This window comes from Nematocida homosporus (genome assembly GCF_024244095.1).
Source record: "Nematocida homosporus strain JUm1504 chromosome Unknown 4542, whole genome shotgun sequence".
Classification (NCBI taxonomy): Eukaryota; Fungi; Microsporidia; genus Nematocida; species Nematocida homosporus.
The window spans coordinates 40,537-54,252 of NW_026250679.1; the positions used below are offsets into that span (position 1 = coordinate 40,537).

Sequence of the window (13,716 nt, forward strand, 5' to 3'; positions counted from 1 at the left end):
TGTATATGAGTATGAGTACTATATCCAATACAAAGAACGAGGCAAAGAGGATGCAAGCTTTGCTTGAACTCTTTCAGTCGGAGGCGGAGTATACTTATGATTTGATTTTATGGACGAGGACTTTCAAGCACTTGGTAGTCAATACTTCCAACCTTTCGACATATAACAAGCAAGTCTTTATTTCTAATGTGATGCTTAATTCACAATCTATCTTTGATCTTCACGATGAGATCTTTCAAGTAATGTGCACGACCTTTTCCATGGCCCGGAATACACCGAAGGAAGTCTTCTTAGCTATGGAAATCTCGACTGAGCAGGTTGAGGAAGTATGTTCGGCCATTATCAAGCGCAAGGCAAGAATGTTGCAGATCTATTCTGAGTATGCTAATCGGGTGCCCCAAGCTACTGGGGATATGGAGAGATTATTAGGTGAGAATCCGGCTTTTGATAGTGAGGCTTCTGAAGTACTGATGCGGATGAACCGATTGCATCTGGGGTACTCGCACTTTATTATGCGGCCAATGCAGAAGATTGCCCGATACCCTTTGTTGTTGCAGGCTATCCACAAGAAAGCACGTGAGAATGAAGTAAACATTCTTGAAGAGACAAGTCAGGCCATCCAGCAGATCAATATCATGGTTAACCAAAATGTCCAGTACTCTGCCAATTACTTTACGCTCTACCATTTAGTGCATACTTCTAATATTCGTGACACACATAACCAAGTCTCAGCTGGGATTATGCAGAAGGACCGGAAACTCATTCGCCTGGAAGAAATGACTTTACAGGCCGATCGGTCTAAACAGTCCGTTACAGTGGTGCTCCTAGATAATTGTATGTTTATCTTGTATAATATTATTCGGACGGCCTCCAGTTCAACTGCCAATCACCAGAACGTCTATGAAAAGAAGATCCTTAATGGGTTTATGCCTTTAAACAATATCACCGCTGAACTAGTTAAACATCCAGTCACTGGTGATATTTACCAACTCTTAATTAGCTGTAAAGACCAGACTTACTGTTTAGAAGGAGCTGAATGGTTGCTTGAAGGTATGTGCAAAGACATTGTTGATACGATCGCCGTGGAAAAGGATAAGTTTATTCCGATTACTGTGCAACAACTAGAACTAAACCCACCTGGTGAGAACGTTTCCCTAGCTGTCATACGTCCTAATCCTAACTACGCACCCGAGGAAGAACTTTCCATTACCGCTATTGGAGATTTAGCTCTAGGCTGTACTACCGGCCTATCTATCATAACACCAGCCCAAACAGCGACTATTTCTAGCAAAGAGACCAACCAAGTCTGGTATGTCGCCCATCTTAATACTCTTTTCTTTCGCAGTCTCCGCACGTTGTACTACACCATTATCCATGAAGATTTGGCCAATCTTAGCTTGAAACGTTTATCTGGATCCGTTTCATCCTTCTTTCTTGACCAGTGCCAGCTAGCCGATAATACCGATCCAATTGACTACCTAGTGGTCAAGCAGGTAGGTTTCTTAGGCTCGGAAGAACTGTTTGTCTACAAACTTCTCATGAATGCCACGGAATCTTCATTGAACAAAGAGACTTATCGCCGTATGTACATGGCCGGTGACATTAACTCAATAGCCTTATTTGGCACGCATATAGCCATTGCCTCCAATGATTTTGAACTGATAGATTTAGAAGATCTAACTACCCAAGAACTTCTAGATCCCCTTGATAAAACAATCTCTCTCTATGTAGACAAGAACAAAACCAAGCCACTATCAATAGTCAAAATTGAACCGGGTATTTATTTAGTATTTTTCAGTCATTTAGGTTTCTTTATCAACCAGTACGGTACTCGCAAAAGAACTAGCATTCTTTTTCTTTGGTTGATGGAAGCCAACGATGTTTTTCTTTTTCAAAATTATGTAGTTGCTATCAATACTACCCAAGTTAAAATTTTCACACTTTCTGATGGTATTCTTCGCGGGATCTTAAACATCTCTAATGCTAAGAAATTGATCCACCCACAATACTTGCTAATCTATAATGATATCTATTTATATCGGATAACCATGGCCCAAACCCAATAAAATTTTCATGTTCAAGCGATATAAGTTACGTCCCAAAGTTATTCGGCCTCTTTCCGTACGTTCCCGAAGTATTGGAGTGGCCAAACGTATCTCAGATGAGTTAGTTAAAATTCTAGCCATGTTAAAACACAGTTCAGCCACAGTCCGATTGCGAGGGGCTAGAGAAGCCGAAAAACTAGCAACGATAAGTGAAGATATGATCAAAGAAATTATGAAAATGGCCATTCATGATAAGAAAGAAGTTAGATCTCATTTTTATCGAGTAGCCAATTCACTTCTTTCTAAGGCTCTAACGACTGAACAGAAAGTCTGGGAAGAGTATTTGTTTCTTTATCTATCAGTAGTTACTAAGTGCACAGTTGTTGATGTCCGGAAAGACGGTTTACAGTTACTAGATATGGTAGTTAAGTACTTTCCAGAGAAAACTAACCAGACTAAAGACGAGTTGATCAAGTGGCTAGTGAATGACGAGAAGATTCTGGGTTTGGATCCTAAAGAAGTCGGTTGGCATAAAGAGATTAAGAAACGCATTGAAGGTCTGCGGAATTTGAAAAAGACACAAGCTATCTCTACTCCTTATTCATCTACTATTTATTTGGGTTATACTCATTTGGCCGTTAATGGCCAAGTTGTGCGTTATTTTGCCATGAAATAGATAAATTGAGTTTATTATAGTATTAGATTGGGTTGTGTTAAGTTTAGATTAGTATTTAGTGGGGTTTAGTTTAGTTTAGTTTGGTATTGGGTTTAGTTTAGTCTAGTTTAGATTAGTATTAAGTGAGGTTTAGTTTAGTCTAGTTTGGTTTGGTATTTAGTGGGGTTTAGTTTAGTATTTAGTGAGGCTTAGGATTAAGTTGAATTGGGTTTAGTTTAGTATAACATTGAGTTGGGTTTAGTTTAGGATTAAATGAAGCTAAGTTTAGTATTGAGTTATATGGAGTTTATTGATTAAAAAGCAAAATTAGGTTGTGATTTAGATAAGATAAGCTATTGGGTTGGTCTGTTTTTGTGATATTATGTGCGGTATAATATGTACAGTTGAAATTAGCTTGGTAATTGGCAGAGTGTCAACTAAGTATTTCGCTGAGCACAAGATGTGATAGACTACTACGAATTTAGTGTGCCTCTTTAAATTGAATTGGGATTGTGCCTAGTCTAGATGAGTTATGGCTGATTATGATTAAGAGGTATAATGCATTTGTAGCACTGAATATTAATGGGTTAAGTCAATTGCTTTGGAGAGTCTTATCTTAAACCTGTCTTGAAATAGATGGAGGACTGTGATTGGTCAGAAGTACACCTCAGATTGTACTTCTTGTGACTTTGTAGATATGGTAGAGATGAAAGAATACTTAGTTGAGATGGATTGATTAGTCTCAAAGATGTAGATTTGGCGGGAATGGGAAAGATTTTATTTCATCAATGGGCTGGATTAGTAATGTACTTTCAGATTGGATTAAACCGAAAGAGTCACTAGATCTTACTCATAAAGTCTTTAGTAATGGTCTTGGTTTGATTAGTCAAGTTATGAAAAATAAGCTTGGTAGTGGTGAAATTGGCCTGTTTTTCGGGACTGGGTCAACGGCTGAGCAGTTACAGAAGATGCCAAGTGGAACTGCCCATCTTTTAGAACATGTTTTAGTCGCGGGTATAGATCCACAAGACTTACGAGATTTTCAAATTGGTGGAGTTACAACCAAAAACTATATTGGTATTATTGGCCGGGCCCAGAAACAGAACCAAGCCAAGTTAGCCACTGTTCTTCTGGAGTGCTTAAACCCGGCTAGAATCACAGAACAGTCTATTGGTAAAGAGAAAGTGCGAGTGGAACAAGAGGTGCTAAACACTGAGTCGGATTTAAGCACGTACTTTGAACACTTGCTAGGTCTTGTCTATAAAGATACTTCGCTGGCAACTCCTATTCTCGGTACAGCTGCAGATAGACAAGCTATCAATCGAACTCATCTTCTGTCCTTTTTGAATTCAATTACGTCACCAACTAATGTGTTCCTGGTTGCTCGAGGTGATGTACAGCCGCAAGCTCTTATGCAGCTCATTCAAAGACTTCCCAAGCCGAAACCTCTTTCTACTCCAGTTATATCCAGCAAAACACTCACTAATTCATCTACACCTACTTCTCAGTCGGCTGACCTTTCTTTTTCATCCACCTCTGTATCTATCCCTTCAGCCCAACTATCTTCGGGTTGTTTAGTTGGATTTCGGGCCCCGGCATGCACGACCTCACAATCTTACTATACTTTCCTTCTGATCAAGAGCATCCTCATGCAATACTTGCAAGCTCGGCAACAAACTGCGCAAGTTGTGTTCATGAACTTTAAAGAAGGCGCCTTTCTCGGCTGCTTTGTCTCTCCCGCTTTGAAGATACCTCTTACAAAAGCTGCAATCAAAGAGATTGTCTTGTCACAGTATCAGTCGCATATCAAAGACTTAATTACCCAAATACCAGATAATGGCCTTCTTCTTGATCTGCCCACTCTTTTTTGGACTATCGCTAGCAATCGCGTGCCACCAACTGCCCAATCACTAGTAAAAGCACTCCAAAACATAACAGCCAAAGACCTTATCACTGCCATCAACACTCTATCCGATCCAACTACTTTAGTCTAATTTAAATCTATCCCAAGCCAAGCCACACTACACCACACCACACCAAACTACACCACATCTAACCCAATCTAACTCAACTCAATAAAACACATTCAGATATCAATCAATAAATAGTTCAAGTAATTAGTTTATTGTTACACCCGGCTGTTATTATCCATGATGCGAAGAACTGCTGGCCCCGTTGATGGCTGCAGCATCATCTGCGTTTTGTTGTGTGTTAGCCGCAGATCCAGACTTTGTACTACCACTCTTACCACGGTTCTTGGCCGCACTATTGGAGGTCTTGCCGGCTTGACTTGATGATCCACTGCTGCCTACGAGCCCAGAAGTGTCGGCTTGGTTTGATGATCCACTGCTGCCTACAAGTCCAGAAGTATCAGCTTTACTGGCATTGGCTTTGCTTTGAGAGGTTTTGCCGGCCATCTGGGAGCCCTGGGACATAGCAGCACCAGACTTAGAACTAGTTGCTCCAACGGCCGATGCACTGGTTTCCTCTGCCGCCTGAGAGTCTTCTTCTTCCACAACTTCTTCCTCTGAGACTTCTTCAGTTTCTTCGGTTTCTTCGGTTTCTTCTTGTACACTAGTTTCTTCGTATGAATTAGAGTATGCTGCCTCCTCACTGGTTTGGACTGCGCCTCCATACCCGCCATACCCGCCAGCTGCTACAAACCCAAAGGATAGAATTGCTGCGATTGCTAAAATTACAATGTTGATCTTGTTCATGATATCTTAGAAATCTCACTGATATTTATTCTTATGAAATGACTAGATCAGCTTTGATTGGTCCCGTCTTACCGCATCTGATTTATATCCTGAAAAAGAGATCAATCACTATCAGTTTCAGGTATCAATAAAAGGAGGTTAAAAACACCCACTTACTATGCACTAGAGGAGGCAAATGACTCACGCACAGCTTCCTTAGCTCGGGCCAAGGCCTGGACATCCCCTTTAGGAAACTTTTTGATTACTCGACCCTGATCCTTTCCAATCACTGCATTATAGTGCACACCCGAATATTGTAAATAAACCACCGAGCGATACTCACATCCAAATTCAATACACTGTAACTGCCGATCAATCACACAAACCTTTGTCTCATAAATCCGGGCAATAATCTCAATCTCCGTCGCCCCACCCCACGTATCCGGTTGTACAATCCATTTCGAGTAAGCAAAAGGATCCTTCTCTAAGTAGATCGCAAACTTCTTAGGATTCTCCAGAATAGTATTAGCCACCATCTTCCGCAACTCACTACTACTCCGGGCATCCAGTAACTCACTCAAAGCATGAAACAAACAAGAGTTATCACTAGGTACTTCCAGAATCGAAAAAACAGCCGCACATTCATCCGCCTCTTTCTGTTCACTCGGCCCCCGGGCCTCTGGTGTATCCATCAAGTAAATACAATCACAATCAGCAATAAGTTCAGACACTCGCCGCTTCTCCACTTCATCAATCATCTGTAAAGGCATTGTCGTAAAGAGAAAGACAGCCTTCCCAATCCGAGCTCGCACCAACTCGTACAGCTCAGCCACTGAAGATTCGTCCGGGAACTCACAAACAAACGAGGTCCGCCCATAGACAGCTTTCACGCGCATAAACAAAGAGAAGAATCCCAACTATTTATTGACTTACATATTAGACGAGTGGGTATTAAGTGGCTCACTACTTACTGATTTACTACTTACTAAATGGGTTGGTACTTACTGACTTACATATTAGACGAGTGGGTATTAAGTGGTTCATTGCTTACTATGTACTATTTACTGATTTACTACTTACTATTAAGTGACTCACTACATACTATTTACTGATTTACTGACTTACTGATTTATTACTTATTAAACAACCTGTTACTATTAAGCGACTCACTACTTACTATGTACTACTTACTGATCTACTACTTAGTGACCTACTGATTTACTACTTACTATTCACTACTTATTAGATGACTTACTATTTATTGACTTACTACTGAACCTACTGCAAGAAGGCCGACCGCATGACAATCTGCTCCCGAGCGGCATACCCCACTGCAAAGACGAACCGATCTGTACTCCCTGATTTCTTGACCGTACTGGTATCTTCAATCGTGCTCTTACTCTTCTGAGATAGACGCATTAGAGCACTATCCTCCACACTGTACCGGCGTTTGGTCTCCATCCCGGTTCTTCTGGTCTCAGTATCTATAAAGAACGGATGCCCAACCACCTCATCATTATGTCTTATAAAAGCCTCGGCATGTCGGCGCCTACTTACCTCCTGAATAGCTAGAACTACTCCAGGCTTCAGATCAAGCGTATCACCCAGCCGGAAGACTTGAGGTCGGTCTTTACCCTGCTCCGTCATCACTACACGACACTTACTCGGCAGAGAAGTTGGATTTAAACCAACCGCCCCTACAATCTCTACCGCCGGACTTGTTACTGCTAAAATCCGACACGTTTTAGGAATAGCATTGATGTTCTCCGTTCGACCCAGGAGAATAGCTACTTGCACAAAAGTATATCCAGGATTCACACTAATTTCAATATGTGTTTCCGATTGGGCAACTAGCTTAAACTCTGCTGAACCTAAACTCTGCTCAATCTGCTTAAAAAGTTCAGTATCTCCCCAGGACTTGTCCACCCATAAAGTAAAGCCCGGATACTGATCAATAAAGATATGAATAAGTCGATGCGTTTTTAAAGCATCCAAGTACTCAGATAAAGAACTTAAACCTGCATCAGCCACTACTACTCCAAATCCACCATTAAATAGTTCTCCAAAACAAATATCCTTCCCTATCTCTCTAGCCTCCCCATTTATCTCAGCTAGTAAAGGTACGGGTGAAGATGAAGTACTTTCGGCCCAATCCCAGACCTTTTGCGAACGCCGGACAATTACGACATTCTCGACCTCCACCACCACTTTTAAGTCGTAGGGCTGACCAGCTGCCTTCTCGCGTTTCACAAAGAGAACAAACGTATCTTCAACTGGTACGTCCGGCTGACTTTCCGCAACAAAGAAGACCTTACCTGGTAAATCCCCAACAATACTATTAGCCGGCATATTCAGAAGATCTAAACTCTGACCTTGATCACCCATGACAAAAACCAGCATATTACTAGCTGCAATGTTAGTTACCCGTTTAGTTTGCATAAGCAGTTGCCGAATACTTTGTGAGTTCTCTAAACTAACTACAGCCGGTAAGGCCCGTGTTTGAATTTGGGCCGGATTGAAAGCGCCAAGTCCCCAGTACCCAGCTAAAGTCTCTCGAGTGTACAACTGCAGAGGCACTCGTTGTTGTAAGAACCGATCACGTTCAATCATGTTCTGGATACTACTGGGGACTTGAGGATCAACTGGAGTTAGTAGTTCAGCTAAATCTGATTCACGAATATAGACTAAGTAGTAGGCATTAGCAATCTTTTGGCGGTTCTTGTACTCATGGGCTCCACCAAACGTTCCATAAACGGCTTCATGCGCGGAAGCTTTAGTTACGTAACAATCATTGAATTTGTACCAGTCCTCACCCTTTTTAATGTAGGCGTAGTAGTGTCCTTCTGAATGACCATCACCAATATGCACATTGACTGAGTAGAGTGAGTAGAAGAGAGGTTCATCAGGCTGGTGCGTATAAGGTGCTAGATTAACTCGTTCCGGGAAGGAGAAGAATTCATTGATCTTATAGGCCTCACCCGTATCATAGTCCATATTGAACCGTTTAATCTGGAAGAAAAGAACGGGTGGGAAAGTCTTAAAGTAGTCCTTTTTAGTGGCTTCAACGTACCCGTGCTTCTCACAATTATAAAGATTAGGTTTAGTCAGGTGAGTAGTAGTTATATAAGCTTGTAAAGCTTCCTCTAAAGAAGAAGCAGAACCGGTAGGTCGATCACCAACTACCAACTGAATATCATTGTACTTCTCAATACGTTCACTACGACAACCAGAAGCACATTCAATTAAGGCGGCTAAATCACCATAAAAGGTCTTAATGAGGAAATCAAAGAAAGGAGTACCTTTAGCTTCTTTCTCTAGTTCATCAAGAAGGACTTTAAAGAACTCTTGAATATCTTGTTGATCATCAATTGGTTCATTAAGTTTAAAGGCATTAGCAAAAGCAGACGTATCTACGAATAAAGGCTCACTTTCTAGTTGACAGAAGAGTTTCTGCATTTCCAAAGTCTTAGGTTGAGGTCCTTGTTGGAAAAGTGCTTGAGTAAACCCTTTGATATGAAACAAGCTTTGCATTAAAGAGTTCAAGTAACAAGTTGAGCCTAAGTTAATAAGACCAGCAAAAGGTGTTGTCTTCTTAGATTCATAACACCTTGTAGCTGATAAGATAGAAATACTAATACGTTTGGTATCTTTAGGATGAAGAACTGTACTAAAATCTAGTTGACCACCAAAAGCAAAGGAAATCTCTTCCCTCTGGACATCTCCATCAGTATATTCAATATTCAGAATATAATCAGTAAACACATCAAAAGTTAAATATCCAAAATGTTCTAAAAAGATAAGATGTCTTTCCGCACTAACTAGCACCAAACGCCAAGTAAAGTTGTGTGAAGTAAAATACTCACTGTATTGACTCTTATCGCCCAGTTTATGCTTTATATTCCATTCAAAACAAGACTTGGGCATAAGGGGGCAAAAAAAATGAATATTAAATGGATTGTTGACTTTGGATTTCCAATTTGGTTGTGAAATTAGATTGTATTGAGTGGAGTGGGTTTGAGTGGGTTTGTGTAGGGTTGTGTTATGTTCTGGTAGAATAGATAGAGTTATGTTGAGTTATAGTAGAATAGGTTTGGGTTAGGATTGTGTGGGGTGGAGTTTTATTAAATGGATATTGGATTTGGAATGGATTGTGTTAGGATTTGGTTGGGATTTGGATTGGTATTAGGATTGAATTTGGATTTGGATTGTACAGAGTTGAACACCGTTGTTCTTGGCTGGTGAAGATTGTAGGTCCTAGTGGGTTAGGATTAGTATTGAATTTGTAATATGTTTCAGAATATAAGTACACTTTAACATATCTTTATTGTTCATCTGTAGTTCTATGAGTGAAGGTATTATTTGAGGTGGGTTAGTGAGTGGTAGAGGATAATTTCAAACTATAAATACAGAATGGATTTGGGTTAAGCAGATACTAATTTGATGTTATGAGATGGAATTTTAGGTTGGATGTTACACGATATCCCCAATACGTTAATGCTTTATTCAATTAATCTGAAGAATGTTCCACTTGATTGTGTTAGTATTAAGTTGATATTAAGTTGATATTATTGAGATAATGGAGTGGTTGCTTAATAATGAGTTTATTGTTGTAGTGGCTGGGACGTGCTCCTGATCAGTGGTAGTAGGTTAGTATTAGGTTGGTGTTAGGTTGGTATTAGGTGGTGGGAGTAGGCAGGAAAAGATGGAGTGCGTAGTAGTGAATGATCTATTGAGTTAGTGGCGGCGTTGCGATTCTAGGATTTCCATGAAGTTGTCTTTAACGATATTGAACATTTTCTTGAATTCAAGACAGTTGCCGTGCGTTCTTTGGAAGATAAGGAGAGTTTCACTGCCGATACTGCGACTGATAATTTCACCACTGATAAGATTCTTTTGGCCATCAACTGTAGTGAAAGATAAACTGCCGCCTGATCTTTTGTACTGAATAAGAACATCATCTAATGTTCGGGCTAGAATACGCAGGGCTTCACTGGCTTTAACTTGGGCATAAATACGCGTGGCACAGGGTAGATCATTATAACTCATAAAAACAGGCTGAGAACTGTAGGCCTGGCCAATAGGTGAAACACAGGCATCCGGTTGGGAAAGAGCTAGAATTTCAGGAGGAAGAAGAAGTGAAGCTACGGCTCCTGGATCCTTAACTAGTCCAGATGGCCAGGCTAGAGCACTGCCAGTGGCAAACCATGGAAACTGGCAGATCTTACTAAATCCAACTCGTTCACTCTCATTGATACAGAGAATGCGATCAATGATCTCCATTTTCTCTCGACTTAAGACATTAAAGGGGGCAAAGTCCCGATCACGACTTAACTTGTACTTATCGTATCCAGCAGTACCTGCACAGGCATTAGCCCAAGGAACTGTCCCCGTCCACATCACTAGAGCTAAAAGTCCAAAAGACCAAACATCGGCCTTCTCGCCATCATAGGACATATGGAAAACTTCTGGCGCCATGTAGTTCGTACTGCCACACTGTCTAGTTAGAGGTCGACGGCCTTTAGCATCTCGATAAACTGTAGCACACCCGAAATCAGCCAAACGTAAGTTATAGTTACTATCAAGTAGAATATTCTCTGGTTTGATATCTCGATGGCAAATCCCGCGTTGGTGCATATAAACCAAAGCACTTAACAACTGCCGCAAGTACAAACGAGAGATTTCGTCACTCATTCCTCGACCAGGATCTATATAACTAAACAGTTCACGATTAACAGCATGGTCCATTACAAAGTAAGCATAACCATTACCCGGATGAAAGTCACGTAAGGCAATTACGTGTGGATGAGTTAGAACTCGATGAATAGCTGCTTCTCTTTTAGCAGCCGTTTCAGCTTCACTATTACTTATCTTAACAATTTTAACCGCATACTGAGTCCCACTTCCACCTTTACCCTGACGTACTACTGAAGTAGATCCATAAGCTATAATAGATCCTAAAGTGATGTTTGGCACAATATGTTTGGCAAGTGAAGTATCTTCAGACATAAAAAATTCCGAGATCGGCTTCTTTAACTCTATCTCTATCCCCTTATATCTCACCAGTACTCTCTATCCCCCATAGAGTTAAGTTAAGTTAAGTTGGTATTGAGTTAGGTTATGGTAGGTTGAATTAGGATGTGTTGAGTTATGATAGGATAGGTTGAATTAGGATGTGTTGGGTTATGTTATAGTAGGATAGGTTATGGTAGGTTGTGTTATGGCAGGATAGGATGTTAAGTTGAGTTAGTATTGGGTTGAATTAGGTTGAGTTAGGATGTGTTATAGTAGGATAGGATAGGTTGAATTAGTATCGGGTTGAATTAGGTTATGGTAGGTTGTGTTATGACAGGATAGGATAGGTTGAATTAGTATTGGGTTGAATTAGGTTGTGTTAAGTTGAGTTGAGTTAAGTTATGGTAGAATAGGTTGAATTAGGTTGAGTTAAGATAGGTGTAAATTAGATAATGAATAGGTTAGATGATTACTGGATGAGATTGTGTTGTGTTTAGTGATATACTAACCCAATGTAATAATGTAGATATACTAAATGTGATACTGTTTTTGTCTTTAATGATAATGATAGTGATAGTGATATAGATAGTGGTAGTAATAATGGCAATAATTATGGCAGTAGTAGCCATAGGACAATTTACCTCTATAGTTGATATGTCTATTGAACTTTACTAACTGACCTACTTTAATCTTTGACCCGCTAAATTGCCTTGATATCCTGACTAACCCTCTAACTAACCCAACACAAACCTAATTTGACCGCCCAATCAAGTCTTAAACATAGTACGCACTAGCAACTGTATCGGCTTGTTCATCACTTAAGGGAACACCCCGAATAAAAGGATGCTCCATAAGTTGAGCCACCGTCCAACGCTTAGTGCGATCTCGGAACATACACATCTTGATAAAATGCACCAACTCTAAAGAAGCATCGGCCGAAATAGGCAAGCGCTTACTTCCCTCTAAGAAACTCTTAAACTTAGTATAATCCTTAGTATGTCCCGATCTAATCGGATCCCTTTTCTGAAAGAATCCCGCCGTCTCAGCATCAGCCATAAACAAAGCCATACATCCTAAACACCAAATATCAGCCGCATACCCATGTACACTCTCCTGCCAAACCTCAGGCGGTTTATAAGGAAATGTCCCATAACTCTTACCTGGAAAGACTACTTCTAACTTATCTTCAGGTAATTGTCGTGAGAACCCAAAATCAATCAATTTATACCGAGTACCTACTGCCCCTAACTCACCCGTACCCATCACATTCTGTAACTTCAAATCTAAATGCACAATCCGATTAGCATGTAAATACTTCAACCCCTGTAAGACATCCCTTAGTATTTCTCTAATCCGAGCTTCGTTCTTGTTTATCTCCTTATTAGTTATACGTGTAGCAACTGGCTCCATAATCAGCCAAAGTATTTCCTGATCGACTTTCTTATGGTTAGTGAAGTAAGTCGTATGACTCGCATAAGTCTTCATCAGTAAAGGATGACGGACTAGTAGGGAAATAGCTTCTTCTTCTGGCTTGTTCTCCTTCTTAACTATAATCCGCTTAATAATTACGCCTTTAGTTATTGGCCAGTCTTTTCTTAAGTCGACTATCTCGAATAGTCCTGAAACATTACCATTGTAGCGAAATACAGCTGTCATTTCTGAAATTCTAATCGGAACTAAATCTTCAATCGAATTTATAGATCTAAATGCTTCATTTTTCTCTCGTCTAGTAGGCCAACGAGTACAATCATCTACCTCTTCGTCTATTTGTTGCATTAGATCTAGCAAATCGCTAAATAATCTAGTCTTAGCCGGCATTTTTCCGATTTTAAAATTTCGTTGGAATAAAAAGAAGACTACTGTTGTAATAATGACTATCTGTGCTAAAATCAAAATAAATGTACGATGTCTTTTTATCTCGGACCCTAGCCCAACTTTGGCTGTTTTTGTTTTTGTTTTCTCTATCATTATCTTGACTTTGATTTAGGCTGCAAATTTTAGAAACATATGTCTATTTATACTTTTAATCTATTATATTAAGAAGGGGTTGTCTTGTCTTTTGATTGGAATGTGTTTGGGTTGAGTTTGGGTTAAGTTGATATTGGGTTGAGTGGGGTTGTGTAGGGTTGGGTTGGTGTTGGTGTTGTGTGGGGTTAAGATTGGATTTGGATTTGGATTTGAAAATTGTAAAAGTATTGGATTGTTAATTCAAACCTATCTATTGAGTTAAGATTGGGTTAAGATTGAGTGGGTGTTGGATTGGTTTGGGAAGAGGATGGGAAGGAGATGGTGACTGGTTAGGCTATGG

The 13,716-nt window shown here is 40.2% G+C and overlaps 8 protein-coding genes across 8 annotated transcripts; 3 read left to right on the plus strand and 5 right to left on the minus strand.

Moving 5' to 3' along the window:
• Positions 1 to 5: 5 nt before the first annotated feature.
• Positions 6 to 2,066, plus strand: NEHOM01_1071 (uncharacterized protein; the record flags this gene model as incomplete). The annotated part of the gene is made up of 1 exon (XM_051489949.1): positions 6 to 2,066. The coding sequence occupies one exon, from the start codon at positions 6 to 8 to the stop codon at positions 2,064 to 2,066; it is 2,061 nt and encodes a 686-aa protein (XP_051345909.1).
• A 7-nt stretch (positions 2,067 to 2,073) lies between these two features.
• NEHOM01_1072 (uncharacterized protein) lies at positions 2,074 to 2,721 on the plus strand (the record flags this gene model as incomplete). Its single annotated transcript, XM_051489950.1, has 1 exon — positions 2,074 to 2,721. The coding sequence occupies one exon, from the start codon at positions 2,074 to 2,076 to the stop codon at positions 2,719 to 2,721; it is 648 nt and encodes a 215-aa protein (XP_051345910.1).
• A 767-nt stretch (positions 2,722 to 3,488) lies between these two features.
• Positions 3,489 to 4,694, plus strand: NEHOM01_1073 (uncharacterized protein; the record flags this gene model as incomplete). The annotated part of the gene is made up of 1 exon (XM_051489951.1): positions 3,489 to 4,694. One exon carries the CDS (start codon positions 3,489 to 3,491, stop codon positions 4,692 to 4,694), a length of 1,206 nt encoding a protein of 401 aa, XP_051345911.1.
• A 150-nt stretch (positions 4,695 to 4,844) lies between these two features.
• On the minus strand, positions 4,845 to 5,417 carry NEHOM01_1074 (uncharacterized protein; the record flags this gene model as incomplete). Its single annotated transcript, XM_051489952.1, has 1 exon — positions 4,845 to 5,417. The coding sequence occupies one exon, from the start codon at positions 5,415 to 5,417 to the stop codon at positions 4,845 to 4,847; it is 573 nt and encodes a 190-aa protein (XP_051345912.1).
• Positions 5,418 to 5,572: 155 nt separating this feature from the next.
• Positions 5,573 to 6,292, minus strand: NEHOM01_1075 (ubiquitin thioesterase OTU1; the record flags this gene model as incomplete). The annotated part of the gene is made up of 1 exon (XM_051489953.1): positions 5,573 to 6,292. One exon carries the CDS (start codon positions 6,290 to 6,292, stop codon positions 5,573 to 5,575), a length of 720 nt encoding a protein of 239 aa, XP_051345913.1.
• Positions 6,293 to 6,674: 382 nt separating this feature from the next.
• NEHOM01_1076 (ubiquitin carboxyl-terminal hydrolase 7) lies at positions 6,675 to 9,320 on the minus strand (the record flags this gene model as incomplete). The annotated part of the gene is made up of 1 exon (XM_051489954.1): positions 6,675 to 9,320. The coding sequence occupies one exon, from the start codon at positions 9,318 to 9,320 to the stop codon at positions 6,675 to 6,677; it is 2,646 nt and encodes an 881-aa protein (XP_051345914.1).
• Positions 9,321 to 10,130: 810 nt separating this feature from the next.
• Positions 10,131 to 11,402, minus strand: NEHOM01_1077 (serine/threonine-protein kinase CHEK1; the record flags this gene model as incomplete). Its single annotated transcript, XM_051489955.1, has 1 exon — positions 10,131 to 11,402. One exon carries the CDS (start codon positions 11,400 to 11,402, stop codon positions 10,131 to 10,133), a length of 1,272 nt encoding a protein of 423 aa, XP_051345915.1.
• Positions 11,403 to 12,182: 780 nt separating this feature from the next.
• NEHOM01_1078 (uncharacterized protein) lies at positions 12,183 to 13,376 on the minus strand (the record flags this gene model as incomplete). The annotated part of the gene is made up of 1 exon (XM_051489956.1): positions 12,183 to 13,376. The coding sequence occupies one exon, from the start codon at positions 13,374 to 13,376 to the stop codon at positions 12,183 to 12,185; it is 1,194 nt and encodes a 397-aa protein (XP_051345916.1).
• Between the last annotated feature and the right edge of the window lie 340 nt (positions 13,377 to 13,716).